General features: G+C 38.4%; 1 protein-coding gene across 1 annotated transcript; it reads right to left on the minus strand.

Annotated features, from left to right (window-relative positions):
- Positions 1–24: 24 nt before the first annotated feature.
- LOC121329129 (mRNA-decapping enzyme 1A-like) lies at positions 25–21,240 on the minus strand. The gene is made up of 9 exons (XM_041274506.1): positions 21,067–21,240; positions 20,355–20,395; positions 19,214–19,341; positions 10,963–11,029; positions 5,407–5,545; positions 4,197–4,316; positions 3,320–4,072; positions 2,222–2,434; positions 25–2,062 (listed from the first exon to the last, which is right to left on the minus strand). Exons 1-9 carry the CDS (start codon positions 21,199–21,201, stop codon positions 1,982–1,984), a joined length of 1,677 nt encoding a protein of 558 aa, XP_041130440.1. The 5' UTR covers positions 21,202–21,240; the 3' UTR covers positions 25–1,981.
- Positions 21,241–21,338: the final 98 nt, after the last annotated feature.

Raw genomic sequence — 21,338 nt, forward strand, 5'->3', positions numbered from 1 at the left:
CTTAAACACACAATAACAAAACGGTTTTAGGAGGTGCTAAAAAGCACCAGGATTATTTATTTTTATTATAAAAAATATATTTGTAATGTACAAAATTAACTGATGAAAAATGCCCAATTTTTACAGGATTGTTTCTTTGAAGCACACAGGCTTCTAAAAAATAAAAACCTGACAGTTATTGGCACAGTATTTATTCCCATACTGTAACACAGGCAAATGGAAAATATAACATTACAAATATTCATGGTTTAAGATGCAGTTCCTCTTGAAAACATCCTTCCTAAAAACTGATAAAGAAACTTAGAAATAACAAGCTTCCGTGGGAGTTCTTTTCACATGTATGGCAAAGGAGGCATTAATATAAAGGACGGTAAAACAATGGTTTAAAAGTACTTAGATTTAAAAACAGGTATGACCACAGTATAAAAAGCAAACTTGCTTCCAACTTGAGAAAAGACATTGCATGTTTTAACAGATTGTTAAAATAAAAATGAACATGAAACTAAAGAAAGCTTTATATTGCACACATCCTTGAAAAAGACATGTTTCAATCAAAGGCATCGCATTACAGCAGCAAGTCTTTCCAGGTTGTTTTAAGGCCAGTATCGAAGGTAGGTCTCAAAAGAACAGGTGTTTTAACAAGTGGTTTAAATGGGCTTTCTACAGACTTCGCCCTTGAGAAAACACCGCATATGTACGCACGTTTTAATTAATATACTGTGCTTTTTGGTTTCAAACATATATATATATATATATACTCTTTAGCTCAGCTGCTTTGATCTGAAGGGCAAATGCTGACAATCAACAATTTCAATTTGCAACTCAAGTGGAGACATACGCATTGAAATGTTTTTCAACAGTGATCGATTACTACGTTGATTATGGCTTATTCTGATGAAATGGTAAGAAGAGCAAAATAAAAAGCAGCTTTGATCATTTGATAATTTCAAACTGTTTTTATGATGCTTTTCCCTCTCAAGTTAAGGACCTTACCAAAAAAAACAAAACAAAACAAAAAACTTTTACCATCATATAAAAAGCAAATAGCTTAATAGTACAAATAAGATGCTTCACTCTGAATGGTGTTTTGGCTTTGTAATTACACAAGGGTGAACAAACTCAGAACGCTGCAGTTACTTTCAATTACTGATAAAGAATCTTAACAGAGAACTGGAATGGAGAATCTCTTGTGACCAATCTTTAATACAAACCAACCATTATGCTTACGTAAGGGTAAATCCTAAAGTATACAATTATGAAGGGAAATAAAGACCATTATAAAGTCATTATATGTGTTGTAGCAGAAACATTGTAAAGATAACTTTAAGGGAGCAATACATTTTTAAAAAGAAACAAACCAAAAAATGCACCAGGTTGAATTACACATTTGTTCCCACATCTATTTTTTAAAGTGGCTCACTAGAAAAGATTTTTTTTTCCCCCTCGAAAAATCTAAATTTGGTACTTGACTGCAGTAGCTTTTTACTGCATGATTTAACCCTCACTGACATCAGCCTTTATGAATAATTACCAGGCTAATCTTTCAGAAAATGGTGGGATGCGTTTTAAACTAACTGAGTAAAAAAAAAACCTACCAAAAAAAACAGTATATAAGTTTCTTTTTTAAATGTACTGTTCCCCGTTTCAAAACACTGCTGAGAATGAAATGGTACTGAAAATTAAACAGTGCAACAGATAAAATACATAGCATATAAATACTTATTTTGTGCAACACCACAAGTGCCTACTTCTTCAGTGTAAACCTGCTGGTGATAGACCAAAGTGAAGCTACTTAATTTTAGGAGAATCAGTTATATACTGTAGCATCTGAGAAAGGTTTGTTGTTTTATTTTTTCTTCTATTTTCGCTCTCAAGTAAATACTACAGCACATTACAGACCACATCTTTTACACTCGAGACATTTCTGTGCGCAGTCCCAATGTCTGATTTTCAGCCACAGAGCGCTTGCTGATCTCGAAGGCTATAATTTCATGTTGCAGAGATCCTTGGCTAGAACTTGTAGGTAGGCGTCATGAATGGAACTGAGGAATTTAGAATCATTCTGAAAAACAAAAACAGGGAATTAAAATAAAAGAGTGGTCTAGCACACGGCACCACCTGCACACAGCTCTAGGCAAGATAACTATCAAAAACAGGAGACCAGTAAAACAACCAAACAAACTTGTGAAAGGAATGTACACTGATAGCCTGCATTACTTACCTTTATTAGGTGGATTAAGGTTTCCTGAAGCTGGGTCCTACTGAAGACACTGTATGACGGCTGAGCCTCTGCTGCCAGTGTTAGCGGTGATGCCGAGCTGGGCTTGCTGTCTGACTCTGTGGGCTTGCCTGCTGACTGCTGGAACACGCTTGGGGAGAGGAGGACTAATAGAGACTCTGCAGACGAGACTGAAGTAACCTGTGGGGGCACAACCTGTGGAGATACAGGGGTTTAGTGGGGCTGGATGCTTTGAAGACCCATCTCCTCAAGGAGGAACACAGAGGAGAAGAACAAAACACTGAAGACAGTGTACTATAAATAATCTATAAGCCCCTATCTCTACACACAAGAAAAACATTCTTTACTGTGGTTTGTTACTAGTTGCCCAAAGCATGAGGCATTCCCTGATTAAAAAAATACAAATACTTTTTATTTATCTACCAGGTCATGTCCTCTGCAAGGTACAATTCACTTAATCTACTTATCTGCAGTGATTGATAAACTTTTAGACTGCACAAAAACATCCCTTCTTTATTTCTTATGCAAGGACATCTCAGTACCCAGTTGACAAATTACACATTTATAAAGCTATTTTAAATTCTGTTCCTATAAGTAGCACCTGCTTTAAATGCACCTTCTGTTGTAATGTAGCAGTACACTTTTGATCCAAAAGAACTCAGTAAGATCATGGCTAGGAAATCTGGGAAAAAAAACACCTACATTGTATATTTAATTCCTTACCTGTTTAATATACTATCATGCTATGCTGTTTCTGCTTTGACGCTACATCTCCCATGCTGACTAACTTCACACACTTCAACCACTTAGATTTCTGAAGCCGTTTGAAAAATGGCCCTGTGGGGCGTGCAGCTTTAATTCTGATCTCCTTGGAAGCTGTTTGCTTATAGTCAGTAAGCACAGTAAACAAGGATCTACGCAGAAACAAAAGAGCACGATAGAGAAAACACAACTGCACAATAAACAGGTTTGATTTTGAAACAGAAGATATAAAACGTAGGCCCTTTAGTAACTTCTAGTAGTTGTAGTGTGTAATATGATAGCCAGGATCAGACCTTTTTTGCTCTAAACTGATAGTACCTGAACAGGGGTAGCCGGGATGCAATTCAGAGCTACTGGTTTAGCGATGGACTCTTTGAAGCACTCTGGTGTTGCAAGCTGACTGACGGAGGGCAGGAAGTTCGGTGCGAGGGATGGCTTGCTCAGTGCCTGCTGAGAGAGCTGGCTGTGCTGCGGTGCCAGCTTCAGTTTGTGGAGGAGGTCTTGATTGAGGAAGCTCATGCTGAGGGCACCGCTTCCAAGCGGGGGCCGAGTCACTCCCGGAATGGCGCTCTGTGGGTGTGGGGCGGGGTTCAGCTGCTCTGAAGCTGGCTGGCACACCATGATGGGGGAGTTGGGCTTGACGTGGGACTGCTGCATCACCTTCATGAGGTCACTGCTGTCGGTACTGAGGTTAGACAGTATCTGAGAGCCAGCAGCCTCTGCAGGGTGTACGGGATGAAAAACAGGGCTGGAGCGAATGCTGGAGTTTGGTAGTTTCTTTATATCTGGTAGGGAAACTGAAGCTGGCGCTTGGCGCATGTGTGTCAGAGTCTCGTGTTGAGTTGAGGCAGTGGCACCAAGGCTGTCACCTAAACTCTCCAGGCCCTGTTGGGACACCAACGAAGGCTCGTACGGGAAAGGCTGGGCGAGGTTTTGCTTTCGGAGGAGACCGGCCTGCTGTGTTTTCTCTGGTGTACTGAGGTTAGGGTAGCCCATCAGCGTCTGTTCCTTTGGCAAAGAACTTCCAAATAACTCTTCCACAGTTATCTGTTTAGGTCCTGGGCGAGTAGTCTGTGTAAACACAATATTATATATATATATATATTATATATATATATATATATATATATATATATATATATATATATATATGTTACCACCAACTCTTAACTAAACAATGTATTGCATACAGTACCTTTTCTTGCTGTTGAGAAGTGAGTGCATGTTCAGTAGCTTCCCCTGATGAAGATTTATAAGCGTTGCGGGCACGAAGCAATTCTGAGCTTGAAGAGATATCAAATTCACCAATCTGAGTCTAGAAACAGAATTAGGGCAAATTCTTAACGTAAAGTTTAAGCAATATCATCCATCTACCACTAAGGGGCAGCATATATTACTGCATAGAATTGTGTCTGCCAGCAAAGCCAGCTTTTCAGACACACACAAAAAAAAATCAATCTATCTTTTATTCAAACACCTTCAGTATATTCTGGAGATAAAGCAATCATTAAATATTTCTCATTTCAGGTCACCTCTGTGTACCAAATACTCCCTACACTGGCTGTCCTCTGCAGGCTCAATAACAGCTGTCCAATCAGTTCCTAAACTGAAACATAAAAGCCATCTGTATTAATGTGCCCACTGTCTTGTCCTCCACCAAATGGCCCTACTTTTCAAATCTTCCCTCATTTCACAAACTGCATCAATGATTCCACGACAGTCTTGATTTCCCTTTAAAAACACTTGGGAGATCATGGGACAGATAAAAGGGGACTCCAGCTCCTCTATGCTAAAGCTAAGGGAAGGAGTTATGTTCCTAAATGATGTGCACATTGTCAGCTTGTGAACTCTCAGAACATTACACTGGGGAGGGCTGTTTGCTGTGAAGCCTGACTTGCTGGGTCAGCCACTCGCACATCTGGGCCTGATGCAGGCAGTGCTGGAGAATTAATCCTGGATTAAATCACTCAGAATTTCCCAAATCTCTCAGATACATACATCCTTAGCCAATGGAAAACTGGCAGACAGCACTCTCGGATTACTTTATGACCCATCTGGAATGAACTAGAAAGCAAAATGAAGCTTGCGCCATACAGCAGTAGGAAAAAAACAAACCAAAAAAACAGCGGCCTTCATTTTTTAAGATGTGCAATTTTAGACAGCAGTTTGGAAAGGGGCTGACTTTTGGACTTGGAAATAAAACGCCCATCCTCCAGTCACAGCAAGCTTAACCCCAAGTAGATATTAACATGACAGGGCAGTAGACCATTAATAGAAGTTCTGAGATGCTGGAATTCACACACAGCATAACATGATGACCCAATTTAAAAGAAATGGATTAATACAAGCTGATAAAAGCCCTTTAATACACAGCTGCTGCACAAGCCATCAGAGGCCCGGCTCACCCTTTCATACTCATCCTTTGCTTTGCTGAGCATCTCCAGGATGTCAATAGGCCTGTCTTCAGAGCATCCATTGGCCTTGCTGGGAGTGTGCCTGCCTGGAGACCCCTGCTGGGCTCTCTCTGCTTCTTGTTTAACCACACTATGGAACACAGCAAAGCAAACAGGTTAGCACAACATCAATGCAAAGCAGAGTGACCACCTAAACAGTTTACCCACAGCAGTGCCAAGTAACAGGGTCCTCCTGTGAGGAAATGTATTGCTACAAGCACTTCCAAATAGACTAAAAATAACTAAATCTATGGATATTTAATCCAAAATGCAGGTTTACTGAGTTGCAATGAACTAGGTTTCTCTCCTTATTTAAAGCAGGGAAATAGCAGGCTTCTGTTGTGGGAGATTTGGGTTCTTCCTTATGTTATAAATAAGCCACCATCATTCTCTTCTTGATATACTATTATTATTTGTTTATTTAGCAAACACTATATCCAGCTTACAGAGACTAGGGTGTGTGAACTATGCATCAGCTGCAGAGTCACTTACAACAATGTCTCACCCAAAAGACGGAGCACAAGGAGGTTAAGCGACTTGCTCAGGGTCACATAATGGTTCAGTGAGTGAGCCGGGATTTAAACCAGGGACCTCCTTGGTCCACACAGCCTCCTTGATAAGGTATGTGATGTTACACTACTTAACATATGAATTAAAAATAAGTCATTTCAAAGCTACACTAGCTCCTATTTTATACAAGTGCACATATGTAGAAAGAGCTTTGGATTAGCCTTGCAGATTCCTTGCTACTCATATGTGAAGCACTGGTAACCAATTTGAAATGATCAGTCATTTCATTTCCATGACAAAAAGGCCATGCTTACAATAATCAATCTCATGAGGGAAATCCACATTTACCTTACCCCTTACCTTCTAGCGCATAGAAAAATTATCTTGGGGGAATTAAGAGATTTTTTAAAAAGTGGCACCCATTAAGTTCACATGCAGGTGTTAAGAGGACATGGTTTAAAAACAGATCTGTGCCTTGCTGCAGGTGGAAAATTTTACGTTTGGTGGCAACAGGCACATGTTCCACAAAAACATGTCTAAGTACTGGAGTCCACAAACAATGGGAAGTGTAAATCAAGCTTTACAGGTGTTGACCTATACTTACCCAGCTACCTTTCTGTCACAGTTGTCTGCCTTGGAAAAAATGTCATAAATCTTCAAGTCTAGCAGTTTAACCCATTCCAGGATTTACTACGGGTCTGACTAGCCACAGTGTACAGGTAACTAGCTTATTAAACTCATCGTAAAACCAGCAATGGATCGAGCTGCTATGTAATGGGAGTCTCATTTCCTTCCCTGTTGGTATAGATTGGTGTTATGAATTGACTACAGTGGTTTTAAAAGGGACCAGCAACATGCAGTATCGCCAATGTATGATTCTTGAAGTTTCCATCCCTGGGTGTTATAATAAGCAAGTGTCATCTTGCAGGTGACTGAACACAGAAAGACAGTTACCCTTCAACCTGCCAGCTACACTGTTCTGATGAGACGAACACGCAGACTGGCAGGCGGCAGGGGAGAGACAACAGCAGTTGGTACACTAAAAACTTTGATCTACAAAGTCAGACACTTTCAGTATTGTTTGAATAATTTTAGAATGTCACAAAGATGTCAAAAACTAAACTGCTGCTGCATTTTTCTTTCCTTCAATAAAAACAATGCATCATCCCTCCATCACTGTTCTTTACCTATTTTACTCAACTCAAGTGTGATCTACTGCTTTCCCAAGACACTAAGGAAGCAGGAAATGTATTTTAAGCAGTGCCTTATAGGGTTGGCAGAAGGCACTCATACTGATCTCTGAACTTTCTAGTGCTCTTAAAATAAACATTCTCTACAATCAATTTAAAAACAAGCATTCAAATACAGGGATGCAAATAAGACTCCTATTGCATAGCAGTCCGAGTCATTCCTGGTTTTACTATGAAGTTAATAAGACACACCTGAGCTTGTTAACTATATACTGTGGCTAATCAAGCTTGTATTAAAACCTAACTTGAAAAGTTTGTACAATGACACTTTCATTATAAATGGGAGCAGAGAGGTGATACAGTGGCTTGCAGCTCCTTCAGGGTTATCTTTGGTCTGTTTGTTGCATCTCTGATTAATGCCCTCCTTGCCTGGTCCGTGAGTTTTGGTGGGCGGCCCTCTCTTGCCAGGTTTGTTGTGGTGCCATATTCTTTCCTTTTTTTAATAATGGCTTTAATGGAGCTCCGTGGGATGTTCAAAGTTTCAGATATTTTTTTATAACCCAAACCTGATCTGTACTTCTCCACAACTTTGTCCATGACCTGTTTGGAGAGCTCCTTGGTCTTCATGGTGCCGCTTGCTTGGTGGTGTCCCTTGCTTAGTGGTGTTGCAGACTCTGGGGCTTTTCAGAACAGGTGTATATATACTGAGATCATGTGACAGATCATATGACACTTAGATTGCACATAGGTGGACTTTATTTAACTAATTATGTGACTTCTGAAGGTAATTGGTTGCACCAGATCTTATTTAGAGGCTTAATAGCAAAGGGGGTGAATACATATGCACGCACCACTTTTCCGTTATTTATTTTTTAGAATTTTTTTAAACAAGTTATTTTTTTCATTTCACTTCACCAATTTGGACTATTCTGTGTATGTCCATTACATGAAATCCAAATAAAAATCAATTTTAATTCCAGGTTGTAAGGCAACAAAATAGGAAAAATGCCAAGGCGGGTCAATACTTTCGCAAGCCACTGTAATCACCACCAATCACCCACATCGGAGATTCAAAACAAACCTTCAAGAAGGGATAAGAGCATTTCGGGGAACTGCCAAAAAGCCTTAGCTGAGCTGTATATCTTAGTGTCACTTAGAAACGAGCTTATCTGCTAGTGATGATCCATGGTATCTTAGGTTACAGAAGGATAAGTTGCTATATAGAATACACCTTTGTCCGTCGCAGGGGTGTCACAATCACGCAACAATATGCCAGGAAGCATGGTTTGCAGGCTCAGCTCACACATGGGCAATTTCACAGACAAGTGCAGGCATAAGCACATACAATTCCGAACCCACTCTCTGAAATCTAACTCATACCCAGATGAGAAGAGCATCTGGATTGTGCCCAAAGGCTTGTACAGTACGTAGGTGTATTGGGAGAGAGAACACAAAAAGCATAATGATAATTTAAGCCATACCACTCTTTTGACACACACGGGATGCAGACTCATTTTACATAAGAAAGCTTTCACTGAATGCATTCCCTTTTCTGTTGTACTGGATACGTGCCAATCCACAGAGCCAGCTACTGTACCTGCACAGCTTCTTTTCAAAATATCCGGGGCAGCCCTGCATGCTTTTCAACAATGAACATCAAAACACAGTGAAAGATGTGCCCCCTCAAAGAAAGCCATCTTCGTTCTCTAGCCAGTCCTAGATCCTGCATTATTAAAACACAACTTCAGCCTCTCTGCTTCACAGAAGCTCAACTTTCTGGATATTGAAGTTGTATTCTTGAGAATGTATATGAATAGCTTGAACGGTAAACTACAAACACATTTATAAAGGTTTAAGAATTTGCATGTAGATTTATGGCTAATTTATTCAGCATCCGTCGTTTTACTTTTACAGGCACCCAAAGAAATACCAGCAGATTGGAACAGCGGGAGATAAAGGTTCTAATAAGAAAACAAACAGCAGGCAGACAACCCAATTACAACAATATATTTACATACAATGTGGGACTGTGGGAGTCTGCGGTTATATTAGTATTTCCTATCATCCAATGACTATTCTTCCTAACACATTATCTGCATTAATGCCAGCCCTTACTTAGGGCAATTTCCTAGCACAGTGCACATTCTCCCCTTATCACTCCAGATAATAACGTGACAATCTATTTCTCCTTGAACGAGCGGGTTCAAACCTTTTAACAACATTTTGCTTAGAAAACCCTCAACTGCCCCAAATGAATGTAATAACCAGAGTCATCCACCCCCTACCCTGCAGCACACAAACCCAGGGAATAAAAATCATGAACCGACTAACTATCTCAGCAGGTATTTTTGGAAAGTGTGCGCCTCAGTACTTTGCAGCATGTCTGTGTGGATCAGACCCTGCACGACAGAAGGGCCTCGAAGCACAGATACACAAGAGGCTGCCTAACAAAACTGGACATTTTATGCTTGCTGTTTCATCTCTGGATGCAGCAACAGTCAATAAAAACAGAGGGCTGCATCACAGAGGAAAGGGATCAAACAATGCATTTTAATTAAATATATGCTATGAATTACATTTAAAATGAAGCCAACTTAATGACATGAATCTAAATAAATACTGTTCTGTTGACAAACACTGCATCTGACAATGTTTTTTTTTTTTTAATGGGAGAGTAAGCCAAGAAAAACAAAAAACTGCAACCAGCTGTAAATAGTACAAAACCTAGGCCTGCTTCACTGAATACTTCATATATTTAATTGCTTCAGAGTAGAAGTTGCAGTTTTCCACAATAGCACTTTGTTTATCAATTCAGGTTTTTATTTATTTATTTATTTATTTTTATTTCGCATGCTTGTTCTCATTTCCAATCTAAATATTTCCATTAGGAGGTTAGGAACTGTACAGAACATTGAATTTTACTTGATTAGTCTGTATAATGAAGCATAATCTAAAGCTTGAATACCTTACAGCCCCATTTCCTTTGGCCTCTTTCAAACTTTACAACAGTCATCATAGAAACACATTATACTACTGAAAATTTGCATTATGCACAGAATGGCCACATTTCTGTCGTTGCGGTGTGCATGCCAGTAGAGGCAACCCTGCAAAACAATCCAGGAAGCACATGCTGTTCTGTGCAGGGAAGCAGAGCCTGAAGGTACATTACCTGGAAATCAGCCTCCCCCAATGATTACAAGTGACTGTTCTTCAAAAGGATAGTGGCTGTGTACCATTCCCTTATGCCAAACCAGCTGATCTGCCCCCTGAGGGACTCTTCATCTCCCCCACCCCCCCCCACCCCCCCCCCCCCCACCCCCCCCCCCCCTATGAAAGTCACAGTGTCGCTTTCAATTTTGAATATAAAGTACATGGAGGGGGGCAAAATATCCTTTCAGGAAAAGCTATTAAGTCCATATTAAAAATCCATGGTTTGCATCTTTCAGTCTGTAACCACAAGTATTTAATTCAGAAATCCCCACCCTAATCGAAGACATTATAATAATGTCAGCCACAAATATTTTGCATCCCCCAGAACCTATGAGTTACTCATCACAAGGAACTGGACTCCTCCACTGTGTAGCAATCACACAATGTTGTAAAACAACCACAAAATAAAAAAAAAAAACACCAACATCTGCATGGTAAAGCAAAAACCTCAAGGAGAAATCATGATGGTGTGTTCTTGGACTGGAAAGAGAAAAATGCTATCTGCGTTTTATTAGTGTTGATGTACAACCATTGTCTTTTACAACGTGTGATGGAATAATGAAAAGCAGTGCAATAAACTAACAAATCAGACACTTACTGTGACATGAGCTTTGCTATTCGCTGGCAGTCGTTCTTGTCATAAAACCAGATGCTGTATATGGACACTGAAGGAGAGGAAAAAAAGGTGTTAAAAAGAGATTTGATGTGCAGTATTGTGCATTCAATAAATCCATGCTGTTATGAGGAGACAATACTGTAAGTTGATGTCAAAGTGTATGCAATTGGACAAGGTACTGTATTATTGGAAGGATGACAGATTTAAAAAATACAATAAAACTCCCTCCCCAACACATACATATTTTTTAGTATCTCTTTATTTTGTTATTCTATTCAATGCTGTGTTCTCTTGTGAACTGAACACCATCACATTATACAAGATGATTACCTGCACTATCACTGAATTAGGAAAAACACTCAAAAAAAAAAACTCAAGGTTTCCAATGAGGAGTCACTTCAGTACCAGGAGAACTCCAGTTAACATTATCTACCATTACTGGGGATTGCTGCATTTGCAAAGAATACATAAGCCTTCTCTTACAGTGCCTTAAACAACAAACTGCTCTTTAATCCAGTCCTAACCCTAATGCAGGACATTTCTCACCAAAAGTAATCCCTTCCAACATCAACACACTAACTATGTACATACGTAATGCATTAAACTGAAGGGGATTCACACACAGTGGACTCTCTGTGTTTGTTATACATGATCAAAAGAAACAAGGTAGATTGCCACCGAAACATGAGAACAGCAAGCTGCTTTTCATCTCCCATTTTAAAATGAACAAATGGATTTGCTAAGGCTACAAGTGACAACACTTTAGCTCTTCAGCCACCTGCCGCCAACCCCCCCATAACTATTTCACAACACGAGCTTTCAGAGTTAGAGCTCACCTTTTTAAATGCTTAGAAAGCATGTAATGTTTTCTTCCTATCACCGTTACTCATTAACAAAGAGCATAGAGCATGTTAGACTGATGTTCACTAGTTCCTTAGAAAACCTCATTATATTTCCTTGCAATACTAGTCAAACTCGATCCTATTGCAAGAGAGATAACTCGTACTGTAAAAGCTGACCTTTTATACAGGAGATACCCTGTCTTAGATACAGCTCTCTTAATGATAGCTTAATGGGCAAAAAAAAAAAAGAGATAAGAAAAGCACACTCTGTTCTGCCACAAACAAGCTTACAGGAGGCCAGCAATACATTTGAATCAGTTTTGGCTGCTAAATGTGTCCGATTGTTCACTTTGTGCTGCCGGCAACGAGTCACAAGGAGTTGCCATTAAAGTCTATCACTGCAGCGCGTGGGAACTCACAGACGTAGAAACATTTCACTTACCAGAGGCACGGCAAGAAATGGTAAACTGTCTCCCAAAGTAAAACATCAAAGCTCCTACACATTCTAAATGCCTCCCACTGACTTTAGGCTTATGTTGCATTCTCTTAGAAAACAAACTGCATGTGACGCACAAACTATTAGGTGAACAAAATGGTACACATTAACCCAAATCTAAACTCCCTTAATAGAAGTCAAAATACTTAACATTTAACAAGCAATGGATTCTTGCAATACTGTTCACCCTGTGTTGGAGAATGGCAGACGAACACCTATGCAGTGCAGGCCAAAGATGTTGTACAGTGGGATGGGGGGGTCACGGGAATTATAGTATTTTCAGCAAGCCATGAACATAACTAGAAATGTCACCTCCCATTAGGGATGTTGGTGAAAATGTTAACTTCAATATAAAGCCGTACAGATAAATAAAATAAGAAAATGCATTAATAAGTTATATGTTTTGGAATATATAAAAAGGAATATAACGCTGATTCTGTGGATAAAATAAGTGTTGCTTACGAAGAAGGTACAACTAGTAAAATCCAGCCAGGACAAAGGCACTCCTCCACTGAAAGCTGGAGCAAAACGGTACTGCATGACCCTAAAAATCTGAGTTTTATAACAAAATAAACAGGACAAATGAGGGAAGAAGGTACCAAGAAGGCACAGGAAGGAAAAGGAGCAAGATGAGAGTGCCTGATCAACGCAACCAGGAAGAGGGGCATAAGAGCAGAGGAGACACTAGTGCTGGCAGCCTGCACAACACCCCCAGGGCTGCAAGCAGGCATGGACTGCACTTACTGGAGCTCTGAGCAGTTTTACAAATGGCAACTTTATCAACAAGATCCATTCCTTAACTGGGCTTCGTCAACTTCTGTATCTGTCTACCTTGCATCTGTGTCAGGTGATGTGGATTAATTGGGGGTATGACAATTTGGAAACTCACAAACCACACGAGAGATACAACAAACAGTAGCTGTTTATATATATATATATATATATATATATATATATATATATATATATATATATATATATATATATATACATACACACACACACACACACACACACACACACACAGAAATACACAAAGCAGGAAAATTGTTCTCTTTTTGTTCCCTTCACATTCGAGCCCTCGCATTTGTACAAACTGCCTGGTATGGGTGATGTTTTAAAAGGACTAACCAAGGCCGAGAAGGGGTAGACTGTCATGAGACGTATCCAGCAGTCCAGATAAGCTGCATACCTGCCGTTTCTACACATTAAAAAAAAAAAAATCAGAAATACGCATTAAATTTAATGCATAGCAATTTTGCTGCTCAGCTTGTCTGCCTCCCCTAAATTTCAACTAATACCTAAATCTCCCAGAATGCAATGTCTTCAGTTACTAGAAAACTGTACACAAGAAAAACCAACCCAACAAACACTATTCCATCTCTTCCTAGCTCTGTTGTCTTTGCAGCCAATCACAGTAAGAAGCAAAATCAAAACTACACAGGCTGAAGTGTAAACACCCCAGTCCAGCTACAAATCCATCTGGAACCATTGTCAGAGGCAACCGCTAAAAAGAGGTGCCTATAATATTAAATTAACTGTTTTATAACTTATAAATGCATTTCCTTATGTTATTTAGCTGTATGGCTTTACATTGAAGTTAACATTTTCACTGAGTTTAAGAATTTAAAATAGAAGTTGCGCTTCTGTGCTTATCTTCATGTATATGTTCTGTTTCTGTGCTTACCTTCAAAATCATATTGGCTGTGGTCAACAAATTGAATAAGAATAGCTGTTGTCTCTGTACAGTGGTCCAAAGTAACATTGCAGTTAAAATGGAAGGCTCTTTTTTAATGCCTACCCCTTTACCATTAAAGATTTTACAGTATTTATTGAGATTACTCATGACCAAGGTAATGTTACATTTTACCCCAGAAAAGACATTTTCCACTCTCAGTGTTAAAATTAGAGGGTAAGTTACTCCCAGACCTTATCAGACCAAAACCTTATCTGGAGCGCTGGACACATCTCACGGTGACCTAGTGATACAGACTGGAGCTGACAACATAGAGCAACATCACAAACAAAACCATATTGAGATACATCTGCTCACCTTATAGCACTTCACTGAGCAATATGCTCTTTCTGTTAAAACACAGTATCTTTAATTTAATGAGGAATTGATAAAAGGTTTAACAAAAATAAAAAATACACAACATCATATAATTGTATTTATTATTACTGGTCTAACTAAACTTAAAATTCTAGCTGATGCAGTCAAGAAAAAAACAAAACACATTCATAACGCAAATGGTTAAAAAAAAAAAAAAAAAACAGAACTGAAAAGAGAAATGTAACAATGCAAAAGTACAAAGATCCTGAGCCTCCACCCACCAGTTTGAAATGCTGCAGGCATCACAAATTGATTTCAGCCATTTGCATAGGCAGCAAGTTAAGAGATCCTACACCCTACACACACAGTGAATTGCCTGGATTAGAACAGGCATCACATTTACGGTTATTACTATGCAAATCGTATTTAAAAGAGCAGCAACCGCAAACCAGAGAGAAGCTTCTATTCATATCTATCCACAGGGCTACATGCATGCACGTCAGACCACCACGATCACTACCATTACCATTATCAAGTGTTAAAATTAAAAATTAACACACACACACACACACACACACACACACACACACACACACACACACACACACACACACACACACATATATATATATATATATAAAAAACAGCATTACTTGTTTCAGAAGCTTATTGGAAGGAATACTGCAGGCAAGTTAGTTATTAGTCCATTCATCAAATACAAATATAAGTGGATTGAGAATTGATTAACCCATATTTGTCCAGTAAAATGTTTTTTTTTTGTTTTTAAACTTATTTCTGATCAGTTTTATAAAGTACTATTTCAGCAAGTTCCAAAGTGAAATAAATCATCATTCAAGGATCAGAAAGCCAATTACTCTACAAAATCAGCTTTATTCAAAATCACAAAAAATGTGCTGCAGATCTTGAGAAACAGAGTCTGTAGTAAAGCAGGCAACCCTTAACTCTGCTAATGAGGCGCATTAGCAAGTTTCTCTATTATTAGAACCTCAAATCCTAGCAACCGCAGAGTTCACTGTGTTAATGAGTCTATGTGGAGGCTTGTTTTGGATTTGCAAAGCAGCTCCATCCCAATACCATTCTAGAAGCCCAGCTGCTATTTGCCTAAACCAAATCATCAGGTTACTTTTCACCACTCCTAGCTATCACCCCCCCATCCCAGATCTTCTATAGGTTGTGATAACAGAAACACCTCTCATCCAAATAAAAAACAGAAATCATTCTCCCACTAGGGCTGGGCCAGACCAAGTTGCTGTAGCCTGTACATTCCCCTCTGGTGATGGGAGAGACATGGCAGGCTGACAACATCATCAGTGACGGTGCTCATGACAGGGAGGCAGTGTGTGCAACACACTGCAACAGTTTGTTTCAACATTATTTAACCAGATGACTGGAATAAACAAAAACGAGCCATTACCAATAATGCAGGAAGAATACAAGCCTTCGACATTAGGAAATCGTATTCATTCCCCCACCCCCTCCTCTTCAAGTCAACTGTCTGTGCTTTTCTGTGCACTGTGAAACCCCAAGGACATACTTTGTTTTCTGCTGCAATCGATAATCCAGGCTCCCTCTTCCTAGTTACCTCGTTCTTACTGCTATGTAAATGTGAACCCGTGGATGGACAATCGGGAGAGACAAGACACTTCGGCTCTCATCTGAGTAACAGCAGCCTTTCCTTTCTCCTTTCCCATGCAGGTTTCCTAGGGCTGCGAAAATGAATTTTCAGGGTCTCTCCCAGGAGCTCATTCTGATAAACAAACCTCTGTATCTGGAGTCAGACCTCAAATACAAAGGGAAAGTGATAACCGAGACAGATTTGGAAACCTACTTTTTCACTGCAATTCAAGGTAAGTTGCTGGTTTTTCTGGATTTAAAGTGGTTTGCTCTCTTATTCTTTTGGATGGAGGTTACCGGGCTGACAAATCAATTCCTAGACAGAAACACGCCGGATTAAAGAGTCATTATCAGCTACAACTACTTGCCTATGCTTAAAGCTGCATCCTGCTGCTTAAACGCCAGTCTGTTGAATCTCAGTATGGACCATGTGCAAGCCTACAGCCTCCCAGGCAGCCAAGGTATAGTTTCACTGTGATTAGCACCGAGTATGATACAAGGCTATGAGACACTGAGCTATGTACTGAACAGGAACCTAACATTAATATTGGTTATATAGCCTGCATCTTATCAGTTTCCTGTCTAAGAATTATCCCCTTAAACAAAATACAACATTTCCTAGTTTAAAAGTCAGAGTAACAATACGATCATGGTAGAGACCATCAAACCACTAAAATAACTGCCCTCCCATCAGCTCCCAGCTATTCTGACTTAGGATAAATAATTATTTAAAGCATGGTTGATATGGGAACTATAACACCAGAAATCTGTACTAAAAATATCACGAAAAGCGCTTACTAATTGAGATGTGCCGTCTCATATAAATGCTGAGCCGTTTGCTGAAGTAATTTAGATTTTTTGGAAATCTAAAAATCATTTCAAGGCAATTCAAAGGAAAACAATTTTATCCTGCCATTTCAGAGGTCTAAAATAATGTGCAAGAGAACATATCGACTGTGCTGGAACATCTTGTCTGCTTTGGACATCACATAAATACACTGTTTTAATATTGTTTTTTAAGAGCACATTTTCTTATATATTAAATGTATTTTTCCCCAGTTCTTTACCATGGTTAAAGAGTTAATGTCTTTAATAGTCGTTTGGCTTTTTCTCTTCTCACATTTTAGTATCAGGAGGATTTAAGTAACGGCGGTACAGGGTAGGTTTCATAGAAGGAATCTTTCCTTATATGGAAGTGAGGTGTTATAAATTGAGACTTGAGAAAGTCCAGTCGCTAATCACAAATTTCTGTCACAATGGAACCAATTATCTACTCCAGCACTGCTCAGGACATGCCTTTTGTAAATATATTACAATGCAAAGAACAAAATGACTTAATATGCTCTTAAAAAATGTAGCTCAAAAAATGTAAAGGAATTAACTATTAAATTACTTAACAGTAAGATTAATGCACAGGGTGTGAATTTGAATGATTAAAGGTAAAATTCATATTCAAAGTCACGCCTGCCCAATAAAGAATAAGTAAACACTATTTCTTTAAGGCTCACCAAGAGATTAGTTCAGATTTACACAGAAGAGACTTAGGATTTATTTTTCACATCCTCAATATTGTCAGCATTCACCCCAAATCTTTCTGAAAAATGCATAAAAATAAAACCTTTCAAGTGCTGACTCAGCCTGCAAAATGTGACAGGAATCACTGCAACACAAAGCCATGCTGGGCACCTGGGAGCTTCCTTTAGAACACCCACGTGCATTGATGTAGTTCACAGATGAAACTGCATTCAATTTCAATTTCATCATTTTTTAACACATTAGTACATTCATTTACAGTAGCATACAGATCTCATCTTCACAACACGAGTCAACCATTTTGTATCTTCTGCAGTTAAACTAAAATTTCCTTGAACTGGAATAAGCCACATTGTACAGTGATTTCTAGAATACCACACATTCCTTATTTATACTGTGTATGACAAGATCTGCCTCGGGTTACATAGAACCTAATAATGTGCATCTCTAATATTGTACTGTATAAAAAAAAAAAAAAAAAAAAAAATCACAAAAACATCACAGTGTACTATTAAGAACACTATCCAGGTCTACAGAACAGCTCTTTATTATGCACAATCCGTATATATTACTCAGAACTTCTATTCATATTTGTAAAAGACTAAAATCCAAACTCCACCTCCTAACGACAGAAGGCGAAACATTGATAACAAAACAAAACTAACACTAGTAGGACCATTTTGTAGAGAGATGGAGGAACATTTCTTGTTGCTATCCATTTAAACAACTAAGACTAACATCTGGCTGTTAAACTAATGTAAGGAGATGCTAATACAAGCAATAGCTGTGCAGTATGATTGCTATAATACTACTGAATATAGAATGAATCACCCATTCTAAGAAAGCTCAGGCTCTTTTTTTTTTACATGGGCATCGAATAGATTTATGCATCTATGACAACTGCCCTGGTGGCTTGGTATTCTAAAATAATACAACGAGTGGCTGACAGATCTAACATCAATCTATTTAAAAGAGGTGTGTCTGAATAGAGAAGTGCAGTAAAAATATTCTTGGTAAATTTATAAAGTTGTACTTGCTTGTACACAGAGCAACACCTTTTTGAATTGGGTATTATTTCAGGTACGTTTAAAATTTATGAATATGGAATAGTTGGTGATCGATTTGCCATTCTTAGTTGTGAATGCAGTCTTCACACCTTGGATGGTTGGAGATGTAGCACATAGCTAGCTGTGAATTCTGGTTAAAGTTAAGTAGAGGCATATATAGGAGGATACATATCTAAACTCAGTATTGGAGGAACAGAAAGCAATGCTTTTAAAAACATATTTTTTATTTCATGTTCTATGTTGTATATAAAACTGGAGCATCACCATAGAATACTTAAAATCTGCATCTCACTCATTCTGCAAAACCTGGACCAGTTGTCAATGTAATCACTGCCATTATGATAGAGATAGCTATATTATATTATATATATATATATATATATATATATATATATATATATATATATATATATATATATATATATATATATATATATATATATATATATTTATTTTTTTATTTTTTTTTGTTTACCTCAATTTGAAGTGTTTTTTGTTTTCTGCAAATGAACAATTGTGCAAGACACTATACAGCCAGCAATGTCCTTTAAAAGGGAGTCAAGCATTGGCTCTTTCTTCAGCATATACTGAGAGTGACAGTACTTACAACTTGAATTCCTGTAGAGAAGAAACGGGTCCTGAAGCTGAAACTCCAGGTCTTTGTTAATGGGTTCAACTAGATTCTTCATGTTCAGCCGATTCATGATTGTAAAGCCATGGTATGGAGTGGCATACCTGCAGGGAAACAAGTGTAGTCAGTGACTGACTTACATATTTTTTTGCTAAATCTTTATGAAATACAATATTATTCTGAAGCCCAGTTGCTCGGTTCTACAAAAGTTTGCACACTTTTCCCATTTAATTAATAAAAGAACTGAGCTGGGGGGGGGGAGATTTAATAGTTTGTTTCCTGATTCTGTCTGTCACGTTTAGTCAAGCATTCGCTTGTACTTTCTGCAATACATCCCAAGGGCCTTACTGTCCAACATTCCCTACAAGACTGCAAAGTCACTGCATCTCAATTATTTGACACTTAAAGCAATGATTCGATATTCAAAGCTCTCTGGTGTTGAGATAGGTAATTAGGTTGCTTTTAAAAAAACGTAGATTTCCATTACTGAGTATGAAAGCTACAGACCGACATACAATAAACTGGACAACTTCAAATTTTAGCAGTGAATTCTTCAGCTAGTATTTTGAGTTCCTCATTCAACTAAACACTTTATAATAAACCTAAAAACATGTGCTGAGCAACTCAAATGTTTGCTATCAGGTTTACCCTGCAAAACAATTAATGTCAATTTTTATAGAGCACCTTCTCTGTGTAGCAAAAAGAAGCTGGAAAATATTTTTTACAACTAGCTTAAGAAATTCGTTTCACTTAAGATTTGAGTCATAAGTAAGCACTGAACAGAAGCTCAGGATTGTGTATAGTATCAAGTCAGATAAGCATTTTAAGTGGAAGTCTTGATTGAGGTCCAACTGCAAGGTTGTTTTTTCAGTAAGTCACAATGTAGAAATCATACACTAATCTGGACTGGAGTTTAACAAACCAAAAGGGCTTGGATCCAGATACTCTTTTAAGTCTTTCTTATATGTACACATTTTTTTTAAAAAAACCTGTATTTTACTAAGTAAGTACATTGAGATTAAAACCTATTTTACAATTAGAAAATGAGGCAAAACAGAGACAATACAGGGGTCAGGTTCCATGAAAACATAACAACTAAATATTTTTGAAAACCAACCTCGTGTACACAAATAAGGTACCCTCGATATCTGTCTTCTCCTGTAACAAGGCAAAATAAAAAAATAAAAATGTTACTTTTAAGTACAGAACTTTTGGTAAGATGTAGAACATAATCTAATACTCATTATGTACTTAATTTAGGCTATTGCTCCTCCAGATCCAACGTGACATTATGTATTTGGCTGAAGAGACAGACTGTTGATCTTACGCGCCCAATCTATCCCAACATAAAATAAGCATCAATATTGTTATTGGACTTCGGATTCAAAAAGATAAACCTTATTGTATAAATAATAAAAGCTACTTTAGTATATTAATGCACTGTAAACTAGTGTGAATTCGCGTTCGTTTATCTAACCACTGGGTTCTGGAAAGTATGTCAGCCTGTTACCAAAACGTTCAGAACATAGTAGCTAGTATCTGATTACTGACAGTATGTATATGGCTCGACAAAAACAACGCAGTTCATAAACCATTACGTGGCTTTTGTAGAAAATAAACAACTAATCACAATTCCATTGTATTTTGACCTGTATTGTCGTTGTTAATTCTTTTCCATCACTTTTATACATCTAGCAAAAAAAGACCAACTTGTATTTTGTTTTGTTTTGTTTTCACTCCGAGTCTAAATCGGTGGACACAGAAATCTCGCCGAGACAGCTCAGTGCTGTTTTTAAAGGCGCACAACCTGATGTTTCGTAGCCGCTTACCCATTCGTTTGCTTGGGGATTGAATGTGTAAAGTGCTACCTGCCCGGTAACATCGACAATTCGGTTAATGTAAGGATCGTGTTGTTTTAGTGCTGCTAGACTCATATGCTGTCCTGCTGCACTAATCGCCTCCATCTTGGATTCTGAATCCTGGACAAGCGTACTACAGAGGCACTTCTATCATCACTGCTCCCCGCACCAAAGCGCGCAGAGGCGACAGCAAATATCGTTCCTACCTTGATAAACGACTGTTATGTTCCGACCTAGTGCTA

The sequence above is a fragment of the Polyodon spathula genome, chromosome 16, assembly GCF_017654505.1.
Source record: "Polyodon spathula isolate WHYD16114869_AA chromosome 16, ASM1765450v1, whole genome shotgun sequence".
NCBI lineage: Eukaryota > Metazoa > Chordata > Actinopteri > Acipenseriformes > Polyodontidae > Polyodon > Polyodon spathula.

What these genes read in the sequence shown, in the direction of transcription:
- LOC121329129 (XM_041274506.1), bottom strand. Translation starts at nt 21,201, where the DNA reads ATGGAGGCGATTAGTGCAGCAGGACAGCATATGAGTCTAGCAGCACTA. An exon ending in ATCCCCAAGCAAACGAATGG is followed by an intron (nt 20,396 to 21,066) that starts GTAAGCGGCTAC and finishes GCCTTGTTACAG; the next exon opens with GAGAAGACAGATATCGAGGG. An exon ending in ATAGCAAAGCTCATGTCACA is followed by an intron (nt 5,546 to 10,962) that starts GTAAGTGTCTGA and finishes TGTGTTCCATAG; the next exon opens with TGTGGTTAAACAAGAAGCAG.